Here is a 23,699-nt window from a genome sequence, read left to right on the forward strand (position 1 = left end):
TGTACCTTAGTTCCCCTGTCCTGAAATAAATTGGGAATGCTATAAACACAAATATGTTCTACTACAGTTTCGTTGCTAGTTAATCACATATGCATAGAAACTTTGGAGCTAGTGATAAGAGAACAGAAAATAACTCAACCTGTTTTTCTCTCTATATCGCCTTTGTTTGTTAGTAAGGTTTCCCATAGGAAAAGATGGAACAGCTATGAAGTTGTCCTAAAGGAAGATGCACTTAAAAGCTTCCAAGATGACATGTTAAAATCACAGAGGATTTTGGGGAGAAGTTGTTTATAAATAAACTGGCTGGCAGCTACAGATTCTACACTGAATAATGTGGATCAGGCAGTTTTGGTGGCTACTGAAAATGGAATAATGGATCCTGTTGGTTTCTATTCAGAGAAAGGCTTAGCTGGTAAACTCAAAGTGGGCTGAGCAGTTTTATATTCATTTATTCAATTTGTATAGTCACCATCTCAACAAATGACTCCGGATTGTGAACAATATAAAATGGTTATTACTAATTATGATTTATAGATTAGATAAAATCATAACAAGACTTTCCAGAATGTTCAAGGGGACATTTCAGAAAGAAGATACTGAAGAGAACATGCAATTAGATGATCCTAGTATTTGGATAAGGTTGAAGATAGATGGAGGAAAGATAAAATATTTGCTTTTCAGATAAATAACCAGTCAATCATATATCATTTTCTCAATAGGTAGTGGATGGTACAATGCCAATTACTTTCTTCAAAATAGTTTTTATTAAAAGCTTTTACATACATAATAAGAAATACATTCAAAGTAAAAATTAGTAAATGTGAAAAATAAAAAAGGAAAGAAAGAGTAAAGAAAAAATAATAAAACAACAGAAAATAAAAGAAGCTACTTCCAATCTCCTCCTCTGCAGTTATATAATTCTAATAAAGCCTCTCTGCTTATATAATCATAATTTCCTCTTTTCTATAACTTCTAATCTTCAAACCGTAAGTCACAGAATCATTTTCTATATTAAAAAATCAATAAGCCACCCACAAATGTAGACATTATCCTTTTTCTAGTCAAAGAAGTGAGTTTGATCATCTGGGCAAGTTCCTTCAATTTCACCAACCATTCCTCCATGATAGCAAATCTGTTCATCTTAGGTTTAGGTTTAGGTTTTATTGGGATTTATATGCCGCCCTTTTCCCTGAGGGGACTCAGGGCGGCTTACAACCACAGGGGAGGGGGGTGCAAGGTCAAAAACAAAACAATATGTGCACAAAGAAAAAATAATAAAACACAACTTTCATTCAGCGATCTTTGTGCATATAGTAAACTTGCCACTGTAATAGTCCTCGGTTTAGGACCACAACTGAGCCCAAAATTTACATTGCTTAAGCAAGACAACTGTTAAGTGAGTTGGGCCCCACTTGACGAACTTTTTGCCATGGTTTGTAAGTGAATCACTGTAGCTGTTAAGTCAATCATGTGGGTTGTTAAGCGAATCTAACTTTCCCCATTGACTTTGCTTTCTAAGTTGGTTGCAAACGATAACCCCAGCACCCCGGAATGCGGCAACCATCATAAACACATGCAGGCTGCCAACAACCAAAGTTTGATGACGTACTGTAACTGTGGAGACGTTGCAATGGTCATAATTGTAAAAACTGATCACAAGTCACTGTTTTTCAGTGCCATTGTAACTTTGAACAGTTGCTAAACGAATGGTTGCAAGTTGAGGAATACCTGTATATCAAAACAATGCTTTCGTTGTTCTTTTTAACTGTTAACCCATCATTTCAAAAAGGAACCATTCTGGCTTCAATTGACTAATTGGCATAGCGCTTAAATTACTTAAGTTCTTTCCTTAGTCTGGAGTAATTATACACAAAAGAATTGCTAGGGGGAACAAATTCAGGTCTAAAGAAAAATGTAAGATGCCCAAGTGGCTGCAGTTGTTCTGCTTGCCGAAGGAAAAGCAAAGAGCTGAGATACGGTATGAACAAACATGGAACTTAGGACAGAATACAATACTTACAACTTTAAGATTTTTTACATCCTGCAATATTTTGATGAATAATCAAATACACAGGCAGATTGTCCTTTATTTTCTATGCTTAGAGATGCTATATTAACTCCTATCAAAGGAATTACAAATTCTCCCTGTAATTATTAGTTCTTCTAAATATAATTTTAAAAAAAGATGAAAAGATTTTTCCCCCCAGCTTGGTCTTTATGCCCATTTATTTTTTCATTTGTTCTAAAATAGCTTCTCCTTTTCACCAATGAAAAAGAAAATGAAGGCTTTCAATTGTTGGGCCACTTATTGCTCAGTTAGCTTCAGTACTGGAAGGACAATTACTCTTACTAGTGCAAACTGGAATGCAGCTATAATATACCAATTCATCATGTCTGAATTCTTCTAATGAGTCTCATTACTCAAAAAAGAAAATGTTCTTAAGGAATTCTACACCAATTGTAACAGGTTGCACTGTATTTATCCCAGAAAACAATCTTTTTTCTAATTTCAGTAGAGCAATATATTAAAGCCATGTCTATAAAGTGCCATCTTGCAACAGATCAGCGTACATCAAAAAGATTTAACCAACATACAAATGTATCACAATGAATTTCTTAAACCAAATAAAATTTCATTAAAAACAATTTGGAAATTTACTGTTTTCTTTTTTTTTTAAATGACTTAACAAAATATACAATCACAATTTCTAGGAATAATGACATTCCTAAAACTATTAAAACCTTTGCTTTTTAGCTCGTCAACAGAGGTTTACAAACATATTCTGCAAAAAAAAAAGTTACAGCTTGCATAGAAATATTTCGCCCTGTGCAAATTTTATTAAGATAAGGCTTGAGGTTTTTTTTAGCAGCAATCTAAATTTTTTTTTAAAATGTCAGGAAATGGCAAGAAAATACTCTGCAGTCTGCACTTAACATCCAGTTACTGTACTCATTTAATCTAAATGTCAAAGAAGTCAACAGCTTAGAGCAGGGGTGTCAAACTCTGGCCATAGGGGTGCTTAGATCTTTGTCCATGGGGCTTCCCTGGAAACAGTGAAAGACCAGTCCAGTGTCTCTGCCAGAGAAAATGAAGCTTGCAAGGCTGTGCATGGCCCTCCCAGGCTCTGTTTTCAGCTGCAGCAGCCTCCTGCAACCCTCTGCCAGCAAAAACTGAGCCCTCCCCCCCCCCAGGTTAAACACAACCCTGACGCAGCCCTCAATGAAATCGAGTTTGACCCACCTACCCCCCGGCTTAGAGTACCAGATATATCCACAACATAAGGCAACATGGTATGTGTTCAGCACCACCATCTGCTTTCAGCAAATCACAGGCTTAGAATGAATCCATTTGGATTCACAAGTCTAATCACTGCTAAGGTAGAAGATTGGAGAGAAGATTGCTAGCTTCCCTTTCAACAGTAATCGTCTTGTTGGATTGTCATGCTGGATTTTATGAATCTTTGCAAGAAAGAGAGAGATAAAAATATTTTTACTTGTTTGCATAACTGTATCTTTCTAACCTGGAGGGTCAGAACAGCAAAGTTTAAAAGAGAAAACCTGAAAGTCAGCCAAATCAAGGACATAAATAAAGTATTGGCTTCATTACTAATTTCAATTTCTTATGAAAATGAGACACAACCCAAAAAGTAACAATTTCTCCTGAATCAAGTAATACCAGGAATGTGAAGTTCAAATTTGTTTCATAAGTAGTTCCACATTTAGAAAATATTTTAAATGTTTTAGAGTGGGTAGTAATCCTCAAGATTACCCAATACTTTATAGGACAGAATAGAATGTTCCTGTGCAAGAGCTGCTAGTTCCTTGAGAAACTCTGGAAAGAGGGCGGCCGCCAGAATGGAGTTTGGAATGTTCAAGGGGACGTTGGGAAGGCCAGAGCCTTTTCTCGCTTTATTTCCCAAGTAAGTCTGGAGAAGGGCTTGGGATGCCTCTGAGAGGTTCTTAACCTTTTCTGTGACACTCTTCTGCTGTCCATTGTCTGAAAAATAAAAAATAAAAATTACTTTAAATGTACATGCAATGTTAGAAGTTCTAATAAAAAGTATTGGGTTATTTTTTACAAGACATTTAAATTAGTGGTGGGATTTACTACCAGTTCTGTGGGCGTGGCTTGGTGGGCATGGAAGTGGAAGGATACTGCAAAATCCCCATTTTGCATTTTGCAAGATCAGCTGGGACTTGGGAGACAGAGAATAGATGGGGGAGGAGCCAGTCATAGGTGGTATTTACCGGTTTTCCAAATTATTCAAAAATTCCGCTACCAGTTCTCCAGAACTGGTCAGAAGATGCTGAATACCACTTCTAGTTTAAATGTGTTTTGAGATCATTATTTTACCAGCCTCATAATACAGGTCATCAACACTCTTATTTTACTATTAGGAAAACTTCACTTATCTTTTGATAAATGGGCTTGTCAACCGAAATTCTTAAATGTGGAACATCACAACATGCAGAGTTTATAACTGTAAGCAATGTGGCAGTATCAATAACATGAAGCAGCCATTCTAATTCTGGATATTATTTAGAGCTATGTAGTGGGAATTTTTTCAGTGTCCTAACAGGTGCATTTCATGTAGTTCTGCTCCTATGTCCTGCAACTTAAATTAGTGACATGAACGTGAAATATAAATCTTTTATATTTATATACAAAATTGATTCTTTGGGGAAGAAAATGTTCATTTTCCTGGGGAAAAAAAAGATCACCTCATGATAACTTTATGGTCATTACAAACAGCCTTAACGAAATAAAGCGTTCGAAGGGACCTTGGAAGGTCTTCTAATCCAACCTCCTGCTCAAAGAGGAACACTATCAGACAAATGGTTGTCCAATTTCTAGACATAGTCTTCTGACAAATTAATTAATTACATTAATTAATTAAACAAATTAATTAATTTTCCAGGGCGCTGCTCTGGAGAGTCCAAGAAGGGTTAAATACAGCCAATCTGCCCAGAACTGAATTGAAACTTTAAGCCATGCCTCTGGTGCTGACTATCTTCAGTTTTTTTCAATTCAGCTAGCCCAGTGGATGCACTTTTGAGTTTCTTTCCAATTCTACAGATTGCTTGGACTCTCCTAGAGTTAAAAGTATGGAAAATTCCCTTTATGTGTTCATCCCGAGCAGGCTTGGTGAAGGAAAATTCCTTTCTTTTCAATTTGGCCGTTTGCTCACCGCTTTGGTCCTCCTGGCGTCCTGGGTTCACTCGGGTGCCGTAGGACCACAGGTAGCTGTCGTGGGAGGCACGTGGATTGGAGTGCCGACGCCAGTGCTGTTGCAGCACCTCTGCTGCGGTGGCAACCCCCGCTGAAGGTTCCGTTGCCGCCGTCCACGCTTTGCAGAAGCCGGCGTTCGGCGCGGCTCTTCAGGACTCCTATCTAGTTCCGACGGCAAATTTGAGTTGCATTACTGGCGCAGCGGCTGATTTGGGACACAGGAAGTTTCGTCCGCCATTTTGTTTTCACCAGTTTCATTTCTGAGCACATTGCCGCAGCTGCCTGGTTGCCTGACTCGTTGCAGGTGCCGCGTGGAGGCTCCTTGTCCAGTCTGACCGGCGATTTGACTCCTAATCTAGCGAAACCACCAGATTAGTGCGGCAAAGGATCGTGGCTTATCAGGTCTCCTCCTTACCTCACCTGCAAGGTGCTTTGAGCTGCTAACACTCGCACCGCATTCCTGCTTGGCTGGATCTGATCTCAGTGACTTTCTGTGTCTCTCTTCTGAGCGCTTGAGTCCGCGGTAGGCAACTGTGAAGATGGTAACTGGAAGTAGTCCCTGCCTGTTTCAGTTATACCCCAACTTTCAGCCATGGAGGATCAGATCCCTGAGAGCTCAGAGCAGATTGGGCCCTCTTCCAGAGCTTTCTCCAGGCAAGCTGGCAAGGCTGCCCGGAAGCCATCAGTGGCAGCAAACCCTATTCTAGGCCTGGACCCAAACATGGATCAGGCCCGGATAAGGATGCCATATGTCGCCAGAAGGCCTTAGAGAAGCACTTTTCCAAGGCTCAGCAGCAGGCCCAAACCTCCTAATCAGTGTCTTCAATGGAGCCCTCCATGGAGGTTCAACCAGATCAGAGGCAGCCCATCTCTGATAGTGATGAGGAGGCCCAAGAGTTTTCTCCCACTGCTTCCCTAGCCATGGTGGCTTCTCCAGGTACTTCAATGGCTGACCAGGCAGATCTCTTCACCTGTCCTTCAGACCTGGAGGAAGGGCCCACTCCGTGGGCCCCTTGGCACCCCAGCAGCTGGCCCCCCCAACCCATTCCAGGAGTTTGACCCATTGAGGACCAAGGCCCCAACCTTTCAGCAGAAATGCAGGAGGTCATTAACAAGGCTATATCCCAGGGCACAGAGGCGGGCATACTGCAGTGAGGCAAGCGCCCGCGCAAGACCCAACATCTCCAGGCCCAAGATGTTCCCAGAGAAGCACCCTTCACCCAGCCTTCTCAGTCTCCACATTCCTCTCTGACCAGTAAGGATTGTGACTGGGAGGAAGAGGACATCCTACCTAGGCAGGAACCTGAGTTTTCTGGGGACAAAGGGGTTGCATCTGAAAAGCCTCTTTTTAGGCTTATTTAAGCTTGCCAACTTCAAAACCATCTTGAATAAGAAAAAAATCTTGACCTGCTAGGGGTCTACCCCTCCTTCCCCGATCAGACGACTAATGATCCAGACGACCTGTCTGGGGACCTCTTTGAGGAGCCTGTGTCAGCCCAGGAAATAGTGCCAGTCCCCAAGTTCTTTCTGAATATGGTTCAAAAGCAATGGGCACAACCAGCCACCCTTGCTACTCCCAGTAGCAATGATAAGAGGTTGTACATGGTAGACGCCACTCTGGAGGACTTGCTTAAATTACCCTCCATTGATCCTCCTGTGGCAGCCCTTAGCTCATCCTCTGTACTCCCTCCCAATTTGCTGGAGGGACTCAAAGCAGAGGATAAGAAAACAGAGAACGCCTGCCACAAAACGCACCAGGTGGCGGCTTGGGCAATTAAAATGTCCGCCTCGGCGTCCTTCCTTTCTAGGGCTGCCCTTCTCTGGTTGAGACAGTTGCTGACCAAATGTCTGGCCAGAGATACCAAATTAAGGCAGGATATCAATAAGATTATGGCAGCTACTGAGTACACCGCCGACACCACCCTGAGCGCAGCCAAATTTGCCTCCCGGGCCTTGGCGTCCAATGTCACTACTAGACATCTCCTGTGGCTCATGTGCTCCAAGTGGAAGCTGGTCTCGGCATCCTTTAAAGGGGACAGGCTTTTCGGGGAGGTCCTGGATCCAGTCCTAGTAGAAAACAAGGACAAAAATAAGGTGATGCCATCGGTCACAAAGAAATCTGACCGGAAGGGCTCCAACTCCTACAGGAGGCAGCCCTTTTGGAATGCAGAGCCTTCCTCCAGCTCCGCCCCTTTCCATTGGCCATACTTATAGCAGGCTGACCAGTCCCAGGACCGTCAGTCATTTTGCGACAGAGGTCGCCAGCAGAATTTTTCCAGGCATCCCTTTCGAGGGGGGGCTGGTTCCCGCCCTTTCAAAAGATACAAGTGACCACCAACAATCAGCTCCCAAAGGAAGGCGTCTTCACTTATTCCACGCCCAATGGGAGCGGATCACGTCAGACCAGTGAGTCCTACAGACAATCCTCTTGGGTCTCACCTCGGAATTTCTCTTCCCTCCCGACATTTCATCCGCTGTCCCACCCCTTTGTGTCCTGTCAAAAAGGCTCTCATGATAAGGCTCTGGAGCATATCTTTGTCTTCTTTACCCTAGAAAGCAAATTATTATCGTCCCTTGCAGTGGCTCCTGCTGCCCTACCAGAGGGCCAATGAAAGCAGCTCGACGAGGTTGATACCTGTCTCCCCGAAGGTACGTCACTCCCTCAGGTGGTGGCTGTCTCCAGGGGCTCCCCATTCATGGAACCAGCACGTCTCACCATCACGACGAACGCCAGCCTTTATGGCTGGGGAGCTCACCTCCACAATCAGCTCGCGCAGGGCAGGTGGTCTTCGGCCGAGACGGCTCACAGCATCAATTGGCTGGAGCTGAGGGCAGTCAGATTGGCTCTCCTCCATTTCTGCCTCAGCATACAGGGGCATCACGTGAGAGTGCTAACGGACAATGTAGCGACAAAGGCTCACATCAACCGCCAGGGGGGCACTCGCTCCAAATCTCTGATGACAGAAGCCGATGCCCTAGGTCAGTTGGCGGAGAAACATCTGTCAATATAGGTGGAGGACATTTCCAGAGCAAGCAACATCCAGGCAGACTGGCTGAGCAGGGCCACAGTTGACCACTCAAGAGTGGCACCTGCATCTGCTTCTATTCCAACACCTGTCCCAGAGGTTCGGCTGTCCGCTGGTCTATCTGTTCGCCACCCCGGCCAACACGCACCTTCCCAGGTTCTTCACGAGATTTCACAATCCGCAGGCTGAGGGAGTCAACACCTTGCAGTGCCCATGGCCACGGGGACTGTTGTATGCATTCTGCCATTACCTCTCCTTCCCAGAGTCATCCGGAAGATCCTGTCGGTGGCACCGTTCTGGCCCAGGAGAACCTGGTTTGCCAATCTGGTGACTCTCTCCATCGACCCTCCTTGGTGGATACCACCGCACAAGATTTCCCTCAGCCAGGGGACCCTTCACCATCCAGAGCCCCAGTGGTTGCAACTGGCCATCTGGCACTTGAGAGGGATCTCCTGAGCAGGGGCAGCCTCTCGGCCAAGGTTCTACACCATCCAGGCATCCCTCCACGACCCAGATCTTCAACTCCACCTGGAGGTCGTTTGCCGACTGGTGCACCTCTCACGAGGGATCTGCAACTTCAGCCACTATTTCTGTCATTCTGGACTTCTTGCAAGATAGCCTTGACAAGGGACTAGTGCCCAACACCCTACAACGTCAGGTGGCCGCAATCTCCACGATACTGGTGCCTGACGAACACTCCTCACTTGGACGTCATCCTACTATCCATAGTTTTCTGAGAGGCGCAACCAATCTGAGGTCCCCAGTGGTCCACAGATATCCCTCATGGGACCTCAATGTTGTTCTCTGATCGGTCCTCCATTTGAACGACTTCATTCGGCCAGCATTAAGCATTTGACCTTTAAGACCGCCTTTTTGATCGCCATCACTTCTGCGCGGCGTATCTCAGAGCTGGCAGCCCTATCAGTTCGGGAGGACTTGTGTTTGATACAACAGGAGAGGGTGGTCCTTCGACTGGACCCAACGTTCATCCCCAAGATCAACTCCTGGTTCCACCAGGCCTAGGAGATAATTCTCCCAGATTTTTGCCTGCATCCCAGGCACCCAAGGGAGAAGTGTTGGCACATGCTAGATGTCCGCAGGACACTCCGCAGATATGTCAAGTGCACGGCTGTGTTTCATTGTTCAGAATTGCTCTTCGTTTCTTTCCAACTGGCCTCCCAGGGCCGGAAAGTTTCGTCCTCTACTATCGGACGGTGGTTGAGGGCTTGCATTGCCCTTGCTCATGTTCTGCATTCCAAACCTGTGCCTAGCCATATCACGGCACATTCTACTAGGAGTGCTGCCACCACCGCAGTCTGGGCGCCGCAGGCGCCGATCGAGGTGATTTGCAGGGCAGCCACTTGGACTTCGTTATCTCCGTTTGTTCAGAATTACAAGTTGGACAAGTTTGCCTTGGCAGAAAGGGCCTTTGGGAGGCGAGTTCTTCAGGGCATTCATATCAGCGGAGATACCCTAAATGCGACTGCTTCCCGCCCTAGTGACATTTAGCTTGGTATGTCCTTTGCTTGGACTCTCCAGAGCAGTCCCCTGGAAAATGACCATTGGCTTACCTGAAGGGTCGTTTTCGGGGCACTGCGAAGGAGAGTCCAACCCCATCCTGGGGTCTGGTTCCGCTGGGTTCAGTACTGACGTCTACAGTTACAGTTGGATTTGTTTCTCTGTTGGATATGGTTTTTTGGATTTATTGTTGGACTTCTCAGCACGTAACAGTTCCATGCCTTCATTGAAAAAATCTGAAGATAGTCAGCACCAGAAGCATGGCTTAAAGTTTCAATTCAGTTCTGGGCAGATTGGCTGTATTTAACCCTTGTTTGGACTCTCCTTCGCAGCGCCCTGAAAACGACCATTCAGGGAAGCCAATGGTCATTCTCTCCTAATTGGTACAATCTGTGTTGATGACATCTGGCTATAGATATTGTAAGCTGCAACTACCCTGTTTCCCCAAAACTAAGACCTCCCCAGATAATAAGACTAATCGGGCGTTTGAACGCATGCACTAAAAAAAGCCTTCCCCTGAAAATAAGCCCTCCCTGAAAATATTGTAACACAGCAGCAGCCATTAGGTGACCACACTCGCTGCCTCTTGTACCTCAAAAATAATAAGGCCTCCTTGAAAATAAGGTGAAATGCTTATTTCGGGGATCAAAAGAAAATAAGACCCTGTCTTATTTTCGGGGAAACATGGGATTAGGCATTAATCAGTGATTCCTAAAAAACTGCTTTAAAATGAGAGCATGAGCAAGATTCAGTGTGCAGATTGACCAGAAAAACCAGGGAAGATAAATGAGCAAGGCTACAATAAAAGTATACATAGCTGGAATTAAAAATATGTTCCTGTTTAAAATAGCTTGAATATTTTAAAAGGAAAAATAATCCAAACTGCCTCATGAATTCACTGGATGTTGGGGGTTGTTCATACTGCATGTGTTAAATATTTTGGAGATAGATGTAGCAGGGCTAAAAATATCAAAGCAAGCATTTGGTTCATGCCTTGGGGGACACATAAAAAGAATGGCCACAATTCGAAGTAAAGCCATTAGGTATCTATTTTTCTCTGACAGAAGACTTTAGAAGCCTTGCAAAATAGTTCTGAAAACTATAACATGATGTCAAAAATCTTCTGACTAACTCAGCCTACTGAAACCAGAATTGTATGAATCCTAGTCTCCATATGTTGGGTTTTAAAATCAAACTCTAGGGAACAACAGCCACATCTCCTAGCAGCTAGTTACTTAATGTATATTTCACACGATTCACTAATTATGTGGATTAGACAATGGTTATAAAAGATACCAAAAGATATTAGGAGGGCAATCAGAAATGAAGAAGTATTTAAATTGGAAGGAAGGAAAAAACGAAGGTCCCAACCGCTTCTTATTAACACTGAAGCAAAGCTTACAATGAAATCAAGGAGCAAAAAAAGGTAGACTATTCTGGGGGAAAAACAAAGAAACCTCTTTACCCGTTCTACTGTTAAGCAATTAGTCACTATGGTTACTGTTTCATCAGATTCTGAAAAGTCTCCTTATCCCTGAACGCAGCCACTAATGAAAATTCCTATCTACAACAGCTATACAAGAACAATCCTCTGGCACAAGATTCTAACAGAATGCTAATCAAGGCTTGGTGAGGTTAAAAAGTTAATTCTGAAATCAGAACACATAAACTTCAGTCCACAGAATGCAAGTATGCTATTTTTCTAAACGACTCCTCAGTATCAATCCCCTTGGAATGTATTTTAGACCTTTTCAGATTCAGGGTAAAAAGGTTTTCCAATATTTGAGGGGCTGACACAAAGAGGAGAGGGTCAAGCAATTTTGCAAAGCACCTGAAGGCCAGACAAGGAATAATGGATGGGAGCTGATCCAGGAGAGATTTAACCTAGAAATTTTCTGACAGTGAGAACAGTCAATCAATGGAATTGCATTCAGTAGTTGTGGGAGCTTCATCACTGGAGGCGTTCAAGAAGCAATTGGACTGCCATTTGTCAGAAAAGATGTAGGGTCTCTTTCTTGGGAAGGGGGTTGGATTAGATGGCCTACAAGGTCCCTTCCAACTCTGTTAATCTGTTAATATCCATGCTCCTGAACAGGGAACCTCCCTTTATTCACCCTGTCTTTTCATTTCATTAAAGGTAGCATATAATTACATTTTATGAAAGTAATTTCATCTGCACAGAATGCTACTGCAGTTGTTTATTCTAAACCTATAATGAGCCAAACAGCAGCAATGATAGGAAGAAAATCTAACTTTTAATTAACTCTTCCAGTCTTTGCAATTGGAATCATTTCTGTGTTTTTGTCTTCTAAATTAAAAATTCAGCTGAATTATATATTTCATATAGCAATTTACAACTTGGGACATGAGTTTTCAGAATAAGGTGAGTTTGTTAAAAATTAAGGTTGAGTTAATACTAGGATATGCTCTATATGGAAGACTGTGAGGAAGATGTATGAGAGTGGCAATAGAACCTTCCTGACCTACTCTAATTTACAGAGATAATGCACAAATACATTCAAAACTGACAATTCCATTCATATAAATAGTATGTGAATTGTATTCCATTTACTTCTTTCACATCTGTGAAAGGGGCCTTCTTTTAAGCTCATTCCATGACCATTGAAGTATTAACATTTTATCACTAGGGAAGCCTACATAGTAAGCAGATGATCTAGTGCAGCAGCAACCACATGTCTAGGTTTTCTGTGAGAATAAAATTAAAGCAGATGTAAGACTCCACATGTAGATAGATATACTGTAAAGGGTTTTTCAGACCCTGAAAAAAGTTTGTCAAACAGTACAAAACATGAAAAAGAGCAACACTGCATCCCCTCCCAGTGTATTAAAGAGTGGTTAGCAAGAGGATCAGGAAAATGCTTAGAAAATAAGATAATCATATAAAATGATTGCTAACTTTACATATGGCATCTCAATTTCAATTATAAATTATAAACCAGTCATTTGTCAAATAAACAATGATGTGACAAAATCCTAAAGCAGTTTGGGGAAATTGGTACAAGAGATTCTAAAAGAAATAAACCACTAGCTTATATGGAGATTTTTTTTTCTTCCTGAATTGCTGTTAAACAATTCTTGAGCAATATTCACAATAGCGTTATTTACATAAAATTATCCAGTAATTTTATGCAAGCATCCCAGGTCAAAGTGGGGATACGGAAAATGATGATTATCTTCTCCCTAGAGCGATGCATTTTTTGTTTTATTAGCCTACAAATTGTTGCAATAAAAGTTGACTAATATGCTAGAATTGCTAGAATTGACAACAGTATAATTCAGGCAGCTGCAATGGGAAAATGTTGTCTCATATGAAATAACCTAACCTTTCTGACCTAAAGTGTTTATAGCTAGACTTATTTTTACCACAGTCCATTCCACTTGACAAAGTGCATTCATGAGATGTTAGATTTGCTCATCTCTGACAACAATGCTTAAACTGCAGAACCTTTTACTACTAGAATTCCCAAATGAATGTTTGGAACTGCTCTGCCCATCATTTAGCCTTGCTAAAAATAAAGCGACTTAAAAAATATTTTAATAATGGCTGTTATACCTATAGATGGGAATTATTTTGAAAAAGCTGTGCCATTTTAAAATAACAACAATAATAGTATGTTTAAGGTAGTCTTCTATAAATAAATAAAATTATAACTGTATAATGGTCTTACCTTCTTGAGAGAAAAGTAGGATGTCAGGAAAGGTAAGACTACAGCTAAGTTGCACATTTATTTTGCATACACAAAGTTTCAGCACTTTGTCATCCATGAGGACTGAGAGTTAGGTTTTTTTTACTGCTCTAGTTTCTTTGGGACATATGGGTATTGCAGTCAACATTCAACTATGTTAAACCTACTTTAGGGTTTATGATACAGGTTTTACACAGCTCTACATAATGCAGCTCAACAATGTTGGAAAATCATACCACTATTTTTAAGCAGGTAGAAAATATTGAGGAACTCAAGAAAAAGGATTATTCTCTGGTTTTCCACCATTGAGATAAGCTGATAGATCAAGCTCACATTATGTCCTAGCTATCTCATTTACCTGCCAGCTCTGGTCAAGATGAACCCAACACTAGATTGGTGAACAGATGTCAACTATTCTTACCTAAAAAGAATGGTGGGTAGGAAAATTTGCAAAATTAATCCTAACAATTATCTAGAATAACCTTGCACAGTATAAAAGATAATTTACTTACAACATATTCAATTCTTATTAAAGCCAGGAAAAAATAAAATATATTTAATTTATCAGGAAAGATTATTACCTTTATTTAATGATTCTAAAGGAACATCCAGTGCATCTACTCGTAAAAGCAGGTACTTTTGTGCTTGTATCAAGAGAGCAGGGAAATCTTTTTCAATGGAAGCAAACTGCTCAATTTTATTCTTTATAGATGCCAGCACCTGCCCAAAAATAAAGTAAAGTAAATAAATAGCATCCATACAGCTACAAATACAGTTATTTACTAAATTATGACTGAATCACGTACTTTGTCCCTAACAACTCATCTTGCTGTGATATTTTATATTCTCTTGATTTAAACAATTATATTTGAACAAATTAATATTAAGATATCGCTCTGCAAAAACTGAAGCAAAAATTTAATTTTTAAAAAAATGATAGGTGCTGCACTTTAAAGTGAGTTTTAAAAGATTTCTTTTTAGTATTAAAGCAGTACCTGGTACAGTGACCGCACACTAGGCTGAAATACCATATTTGTGTTGAGCAAAAAGGAACGAAGAAGAGGTTGTGGGTAACTGGCCAGATGAGTGATTATTCCAATCAGCAGCAAATTCACATGCAAGGAGTTTTCCAACATGTTTTCCAGTTTTGATAGCACCACACTGATAAATGGGCCTGCAGATTTAAAGAGCAAATCAAAACAAAACAAAATTTTGAGAAAGGAGAAGCAAAAGGAAAGGGATTCGTAAGATCTGATCCAATTCATAGCACCAACCCATTTTTATGATTTTATTTAAAATTAGCAGCATTAGGCCAGTTATTAGTTTCGTTTGCAGGCGTACACATTCAAACAAGTAATTACAGGAGGTAAGCAACCGTTAATCAGGCTGCATTCCTTTCTTTCAGCTCTCTTCCCTCTTCTTCTGCTAAGGAGCAGAACTGCAAAAAACAAGAGGCTTGATTTATTAACATCTGGCCAAGCATTTTTAAAATGAATTGCCTTTCCGCTGGATATGTGTGCAGCCCAGTGTGTTAACAAAATGTATGCATTGCTATTTCTAGATTCCTACTTGGTGTTAAAAAAAGAAGTATTGACTGATGTAGGCTGGCATTGTCTCTCTCAAGCTGGCAGGATATGATCTCTCCCTTACCCCATTTCCCACAGAAGCCATTTGCAATGAGTAGAAGCATCCCAGATATGGTATTCATCCAGTTCTCTCTGGTTTGGGCAAACTGATAGTGGCGGCTGCGGGAGACTCCGCCCACCCGCCCCAATATAATGTGCAAGCACTGCACATGCGCAGATCAGTGCGTGCAAGCGAAGCGACCATACATGCCCACATTCGCGAACTGGTAAGGAAGGTAAGTGAACCCCACCATGAAGCATCCCTTATTGGTACTTTACCTTCAGTACCTCCTCTAGCCTGGGTTCTCCTGAAACCAAGAATCCTTCAGCAGCCAATGTTGTCTAGAATCTATTGTTGGGGGAGGGGGGGCTTGGCAGCCATTCCTCTGGGCTTTTCCAAAAAGCCTTATGTCCCTGGTTCTCTCCTTCCTTTTGCCAACATAGCAGCTGATCTTTTTCAGTGAGAAAACATGTTACCCAATGTATTTCTTTGGGTGAATGTATGACTGGATAACAGACAGCCCTGGGCTGTGACATGTTGTCACAGGAGCTCTGATATTAAAAATTGGATTAAGAACCATAGCTATTGGGTATTCTGCATTTCTGTTTTCAACAAAGAGACAGGAACTGATGGCATTACAACTGGTACATTTAATGCTAATATGGAGTACATATGCCTGGGCACAAGACAGGGAACATATACTGAACAGTATATGATGCTTCCTGTCCCTGTGTGCAAGAGAAGAATGACTTCGCAATAAGCACAGCTGTTCCAAAAAAGTAAAAAAAGAAAAGAAATATTTATAAAGAGACAGAGAATTCCAACAGTGTTGTAATTTCCCCTTTATTTTTCTCAAGATTTTAAATGGAGGGGGGGGAGAGGGAGAGAGAAATCCTCCTATCCTATTTCTCAGGGGTTGAAGTATCAGTGACATTCTGAATTTAGCAAGCCTCCAAATTGAGGTCTCTTCTCCTCTGTTGTCTTCCCACACATTCCAAGTAATTGTTGCCCCTGGAAAATATAGCTTTCAAAGAGATAAAGTAAATTATAGCTTGGCCTGGTATACTGGTATTTTTCACAGAATGGAATGGGGCAAAGTAATCCCATTCTCCTTTTATCTTCCTATAGTTTGCCATACTTCACAACTGTCACTCAGGGTTGGCATACTGCATGGATGGAACTATCCAAGATTGGTTTTGGGTTGCAGATGTTTTGCTACTATGCTAGACAACATGATCAGTAGAGAAAGTTTGAGGAAGTAAGTGATCTTGGCAGAGATTATACATGCATCTGTCTTGCCTGTTTGCATAGTGCTACAAGTGAATGTTGCTCTGCAACTGAATGATGTCTTGTTGGTAGATTTTGACTTGCAAGGTGACATCTATGTCTTATCTGTGAAATCAGCTTTTTGATGGGAAGGATCACCAAGAGGCTATTTTCGTTCCCTGTGATTGTTGAATTTATTCAGGTTTTCATTACTGATTCCATAAAATGGGTCTATCTGTTTATCTCAGAATTGGTTGATTACCTTGTGATATAGGGAAAATATTGAGGGCTGTTCATGCACTACTGGGGGTCTTTGGATATGTTTTGAGATAGATCTATAAATAAGTTTTAAGTCTTTATATCTATGGATCACTGTTTGGCTAGACTGCCATTCTTTCTAAAAATGCTATTGCATTTTTCGTATCTAATAACAGAAAAACATTACAATTCAACAATCACAAAAATGGAACAATATCCACAGCAGGCAATGGGATGTGTGTGCGCACTGGCGAAAGAACAGGGCAGCAACAGCAGTGGCTTTTTCACTGACCTCCGGTAGTTTCCGGCAGCCTCCAGCTTTCAGCCGCTGCCGGGAAGCAGCTGGCAAAGAGGCAGCAGCTGGAAGACTTCTTGCAGTCACACTGAAAAGAGAGCAAGCTGCTGAGCCTTTGAGGATTGGTCATAACCACCATTCATTCAGTGCCGATGTAACTTTAGCCACTGAATGAATGGTTGCAGACAGAATGGGGATGCTTCTGAAGAAATTTACATGTAGTCCTCGACTTAAGTCCACAATTCAGCCCAAAATGTATGTTGTTAAGTGAGAAATTTATTAACTGAGTTTTGCCCCATTTTATGACTTTTCTTGCCACATTTGTAAAGGGAATCACTGCAGTTGTTAAATTAGTAACACGGTTGTTAAGTTAATCTGGTTTCCTCTTGACTTTGCTTGTTCAGAAGGTCGCAAAAGGGGATCACGTGACTGCGGGACATTGCAACCGTCATAAATATGAGTCAGTTGTCAAGCATCCGAATTTTTATTCATGTGACCATAGGGGTGCTGCAATTGTTGTAAGTGTGAAAAATGGTCATAAGTCACTTTTTTCATTGCCGTTTGAACAGTCACTAAAAAAACTATTGTAAGTTGAGGACTACCTGTACTTTGATACATACAAATAGCATATTAGTAGACTAATTTCCAACAATTGTGACAAAAAGAGATTTATAGGTTTTGTACTTTTTGCAAAATAAAGTAAATTAGATTTTAAAATGTTACCAACAACTCACCATACAGTCTTGAAACTTATTTGGATCCTATTCTTAGTAAAAGTTCTATTTGTTAGATTACATTCCCACTTTACAATGATAATTGTGTCCTTGTTAATAGGTAAGTTAGCGGTGAGCAGTAAGCATTGCAAGCAGCAGATGTTATATTAGTCAAAATATAGAAAGCATTTGTGTCCATTCAGTTCCATATTTGCTGCTTATTCCCTGACAGACAAGATCTGTTTCCACATTATACTCCTGTGGAAAAGGAATAATGAATCCTCTCCATTGTGCCTGTGCTCTGCCATAAAACTAGCAGACAATTTTATTTTTATTCATATTTTATAGATGAATAGTCATTAGAAAATGACTTGCCTTATATTGCCAAAAAAAAGAGGATGAATAGAATAAATGCAGGTTTTAAAACAACTATTAGAACACATCAAAGAAAGATAACAAACTTGTCATACAATACAATGAAATCTTTCCACATTATACTCTTGTCACAACTGAATTAACATTTGTAAAATCAACCCATCTACTACCATTGAAAAAATTAAAATTGCTGTTTGCTTTCTGTTTCCTCTAATGGGTGAAGATTAATAGAATTTATGAAAGTTGGAATAAAAATTCAGGTTGAATAGGTTATGGCAATCAACAAAAGTATATGCTTGCTTATAGCACTGTAATATAATACTGTACATCATTCCCTTTCTGTATCTCTTTACTTCTCAATATTTTTTTTTATTTTTTTTTAAAGTGTGCCAATCTATTCCTGTTGGTGATTAGTTGGTTATAACGTTCATACCTTGAAAAAAAATCAAGATTCAAGGTTGCATCCAGATTTGTTTGTCCCTTTATCTTTTTGTCCTTGCAATAACATACAGTACAAGCTTGCTAGAAGAGCAATTAGAGCATTGCCATAAGTCATATTTCAAAACTACTATTGTGCACCTCAACAAACATCTAACAAACATCTCTGTCCCTCTTTCTATTACTTTCTATTATCTGTTATAAAGTCACTATAAGCTTGTTTTTAAACTAAGGCAGACAGTATATTTGCTGAAATATTGTTAATCAACATACTGAAGCTCTTGTCCAGAGGTGTCAAATACAAGACCCGCGGGCCAGATCCAGCCCTCGGGGCCATCCTGGAAAATGTAAGGAGCCAGCTCGCGTCGCTTTGGCCCAGGCCACCCAATGTGAAGAAGGAACATGCCAGCAATTTGGGGAGTGCATCAAGTTGGCCATGCCCACCCAGTTGGCCACACCCAGCCAGGCCCTCCCCCCGAGGTCAACCACAGCCCTGGTGCTGCCCTCAACAAAATTGAGTTTTACACCCCTGTTCTTGGCTCATATGGATGCAGAGAATCCAGATTGCCTGGAATTCTCTCCAGTTGCTGGTTTCATTGGGTGAGTTTGAATCACAGATCTAAACTTTAGGATTTGAGGCATTCATATCAGAGTATTTTCAAGAACTTATAAAATATATTAAAAAATGCTTCACCTTATGATGCTACAAAGTGACTTGCTGCATTATCATAGAAAGATACGTGTCATTCGAAAGCAGATGGAATTTTCTTCAATCGTACAGAATGGGTGTCAAACTCGATTTCATTGAGGGCCACATATCTAAGCATCCCGTGGGCCAGATCTGCAAGCCTTGAGTTTGAAACCCCTGTTATAGAATATTCACACTGATAAAGCATAATCCCTATGGAGGTGATTGGGGCAAATGCTGACCACATGGCAATAGAGCTGCCATCTAGTGCTAAAACATGAATGCACAAATAATTCCTTGGTCATTCAATTTCTATTTAATACTTTGAGGAGTAATTGTATCTTTTTTTCTGTAGCAATTTTATGAACACATAGCGTATAATTTAACATTAATAGTTAAATGTGTCTTTCTTTTAAGGTATGTAGGCCTACAGCCAAAAATGATGTCACTACTAGAGATTTTCTATGCAGGAAATATAAATCCAAGCTGATTAAGTAGACAACAGGCAGTCCTCGATTTACAACAGTTCACTTAGTGACCATTCAAAATTACAATGGCACTAAAAAGTGACCTGTGATCATTTTTCACACTTAAGACTGTTACAGTATCACGGAGAACAGGAGCTGACGTTGCAACAGTACGACATGCAATCTCGGAGCTCCGAGATCGCAGTCAATTTCTTTTGCCGCTGGACGGTCCTTTTGGACCTATACAGTCCCAAAGAGACGGTGACAGGGAAGAGTATGTCTTGTTGATCTCAGGGACATCGCAAATTCCCTGATTGATCCAAGAGAATCTCTTCTTGCCGGCGACAAAAGCACAGCCAAAAGCTGCTGAAGTTGGGACAGCTCCGCAATGGGAGGAAAGTGGAAAGAGAAAGTGTGTCCATCTGGTGAGGAAATTTTATTGTTATAAAAGAGACTGCCCCCCCAAAAAATCAAAGCTAAATTAAACTTGCAAAGAAAAGAAAATAAGCAGTGAAATTAAGCTACATTGGACAATGGGTTATCCTTTTTTATGGATGGAAGTTTTGCAAATATTTGCTACTTTTTAAAGGGAAAGTATTGGTTTTTCTTCTATTTCTTTTTTTACCTATGGATTAAATTTTTTTCATTATTTTTATAATATTGGTTTGGATAGGTTTTTCTCTTTAGTAGTAATATCAGAGGGAAAAGAAGTTGCACTGCCACTTGGAAGTTGGAGGTTGAGTCCTGGAAATATTGCTTTCTCTATTTTCTCTTTGATCATTTTGACTTTGCACTCCAAAGGCTTCAGCTTGTTTACAGAAGAGATAAGGAGAAGAGCATTGGTTGTTTATGCAGGTGCTATTTGGATACTTCTTTGGCAGCTGGAGAGAAGTGAAAACAAAACCTTGTTTTGAAACTAGAGTGGCAGTGTTTACTAGTTGGAAGAATGGCACAGCTCCAAAAAGAAACCATAACATTACAACAGATTATGTTTGAAATTCAAAAATTATTAGAAACAACAGAGAGAATTGAGAAGAGATTGGAAAATATAGATTGCAATGCAGTGAAATTCAATGGAAAAGGTGAAGATATCCAGCAAATGGAAAAAGTGGAGGTTAGAGTCCTAAAAACCCAAGGGAGAAATGAACAAAGAGGCAAGATAATTGTGGATACTGACGGTGAACTGAGTGTGGTTGGAGATGGAAAGAGTGGAACATGGAAAGGGAAGATAGATGTAAAGGAGCTCTACCTCAGATTTCAAGATATAGAAGAAGAAAAAAGAGAAGAATGGATGGATTCAAGGAAAGAAACTTTGACAAAAGCACTACTGATAACCAAAGATAAGCTGATTAAAAAAGCTGATGGAAGAGAAGTCCACACCAATTTGATTAAGGAAATAATCAGAAGATTAATTCCACAAATGGCAAAAGACACAAGACTGCACTATTACTGGAAAGACACAGGTTGAGATATGAAAACTAATAACAAAATATTAGTTAAATTTAGTTAAAATTAGGGCATTATGTTAAAAATGAAGTGATAATGGATATAGTTGGATAAAGAATTGATAATGATAACAATGTACACATATGTATTGGTTTGATAAGAGGAAATTTGGTATAAATTCTAAATGGTGATCATGAAAGGAAGTTTAGAAACTGTTATGTATGATACATATAATATTTTATAATATTTTTTTAAAAAAGAGTAAGTTAAATTTAGTTAAACTAAGACAAAAAAAATGAAATGATGACGGATATTGTTAAATAAATGATTGATAATGATAATAAAGTAATATTTGTATTGATATGATAAAAGATATGATAAAAGAGAAATTGGATATAAATTGTAAACAGTGATTAAGAAAGGAGGTTTAGAAACTCTGTTATTAAACAATTAATTTTTATTTAGAAAGTGTTATAAAGATGTAATGTTGCTGGGTGATACAGAAAATAGATAATGGAATGCCATCGTGTGGTTTTGCTTTAAATTTTGGAATATTTTATATAAAGGGACATAACAACAATTATAGTCATATGAAGAGTGAGGTATGATGATAGTAATATATATAAATATATTTGATTTAAAATATATAACTTGATATGAATTGTAGGTGATGACTGTGGAAGGGATGCACGAAAGCTCTTTGTAACCAATTGACACACTTTTTACAATTTGTCATGGAAGATATTTTTATGGCGTTTCTTGTGTTTTGTCTGTTTGTGTTTATTCAAAAATTAAAAAATATATTAATAAAAAAATAAGACCGTTGCAGCATCCCCATGGTTATGTGATTTATATTTGGATGCTTGATAATTGACTCACAATTATGATGGTTGCAGTGTCCCAGGGTCATGTGATCACCTTTTGCAACCTTCTGACAAGCAAAGTCATTGGGAAACCAGTTTCACTTAGCAACTGTGTTACTAATTTAACAACTGCAGTGATTCACTTAAATGCAACAAGAAAAGTCATAAAATGGGAAAAACTCACTTAACAAATTTCTCACTTAGCAACATAAATTTTAGGTTCAATTGTGGTCGTTAAATCAAGGACTATCTCTATTTTAAACAAAGTGAACAATAAAATGTAAGCATGCAAAGTAATATAACATTTGCTATTCATATCTAGAATAGTGACATTTTAGAAAGCATGATTGCCTTAATATATTAGAAAACTGTACCTGTAAATGGGATATTCTGGACTCTTGCAGGGTTGCTGGGCCAGGCATCTTTTAACCCAAAGGGTGAGGGCACACTCTCTGCTGATGGAGTATCTGCTGAAAAGTTTTCAAAATCTTCTTCCTCTTCAATAGGGGATACTGGATCAGGAATCAGCAGTTTAAGTTCTACCAAGCCTGTAGAGTTTGAGTCCAATTCTTTTATGATATTATCACATTCGGAAATAAAATCTTCACTGTCAGGACTCAACAACTTAGTGTTATGATCTCCTTCTGGGGAAGACAAGGTCTGTTCCAAATCAGGTTGCAGAGTCGTTTCGTCAATGTTTCCTGGGGTTTCGTCTTTTGCTTGTTGGATCAGATTTAAATTTTTCATATTGCATTCCTCCAAATTTAAATCCGATGGGGGACTTTCTAGAGGACCATTGGTAGAGATAGCATCTGGATTGTCCACATCTGCAGATTCTGATATTAAAGGTTTCACCTTTAAGCACTCTGCTTCCTGTGCATCTTTTTTAGCGCATAGCCTGTAAACCATGACATCATCCTGAAAGTCTGATTCTTCTATGTACGATCCTTTGATCAACATGATGGCATTTTTCTTCATTTCTTGAATGTGCTTGGGTGGTTCTGCAGGAGGTTGGGTATTAAACTCATCATTACGCTGGGGAGATCCTGTATCAGAATCTGGAGAGATCCCAGTATCATAGCTATCATCCCATTCCAGCTCCAGTTGTATCTTTTGTCTCAATGGTCTCGCCTGAGATGAGACATGATTCCTAGGTATTCTCGGTTGCAGTTGGAAAATAGGCTGATTGAGGTTTTTACCATCTTCTTCAACTGAAGTTTGGATAAAGGTATATGGATTGGGATTTTCCCCATCATATGGAGCAGACCAAACTTCACAATCTTTCATACAGTGCAGTATGAGAGTTTGAGCATCCCAAAGGTACTGCAGGTAACTGATATCAATAGCTTTCCCATATTTCACAATACATGCGGAATCTGCAATGCTCTTCCTGGAGGGCTCTTCGGTGGAATCTGCAATGCAGCAACAAAAAGTTACAGGGAACTGAGGGGAAATACAAATCTTCATTCACTCATAATTATTAATCATCTGTTTACATGGTTATCACAGCTGTAAATCACATCAATAAATGATATAATTAAACATGATGCTGATTTCATGCTAAGCATTTGAATGAGCTCAAAGAGAGAATATTAACTACCACACGGTCTCTAAGTTAGCTAACCTTTCTCTATTTGTTTTGCACTGTGGTTATTATCTTTTTGCTTATTACTTATACTTGCAAATGTATCCTTTGCTATCACCCTACAAAATATGCTTTTCAACAAATTACTCCAACAGTTTGCATTGCCAGCAGGTAAATTCCTTGTGGTGTATTAATATA

At 40.0% G+C, this 23,699-nt stretch overlaps 1 protein-coding gene across 2 annotated transcripts in view; it reads right to left on the minus strand.

Annotated features, from left to right (window-relative positions):
• Window positions 1-1,787: 1,787 nt before the first annotated feature.
• The window catches only part of FHIP1A (FHF complex subunit HOOK interacting protein 1A), an 86,721-nt gene continuing 64,809 nt past the window's right edge, over window positions 1,788-23,699 (minus strand). For both annotated transcript variants that reach the window (XM_087724318.1, XM_087724316.1), the window contains 4 exons: window positions 22,291-23,328; window positions 14,477-14,655; window positions 14,063-14,201; window positions 1,788-3,997 (listed from right to left, as the gene is read on the minus strand). In XM_087724318.1, the coding sequence (XP_087580444.1) occupies window positions 3,741-3,997; window positions 14,063-14,201; window positions 14,477-14,655; window positions 22,291-23,328 (1,613 nt within the window). In that variant the 3' untranslated portion in view covers window positions 1,788-3,740. The remainder of the gene's footprint in view (window positions 3,998-14,062; window positions 14,202-14,476; window positions 14,656-22,290; window positions 23,329-23,699) is intronic.

Source organism: Thamnophis sirtalis, unplaced genomic scaffold, assembly GCF_051295495.1.
Source record: "Thamnophis sirtalis isolate CommonGarterSnake01/CBP01778 unplaced genomic scaffold, rThaSir2_p1.2 scaffold_10, whole genome shotgun sequence".
NCBI lineage: Eukaryota > Metazoa > Chordata > Lepidosauria > Squamata > Natricidae > Thamnophis > Thamnophis sirtalis.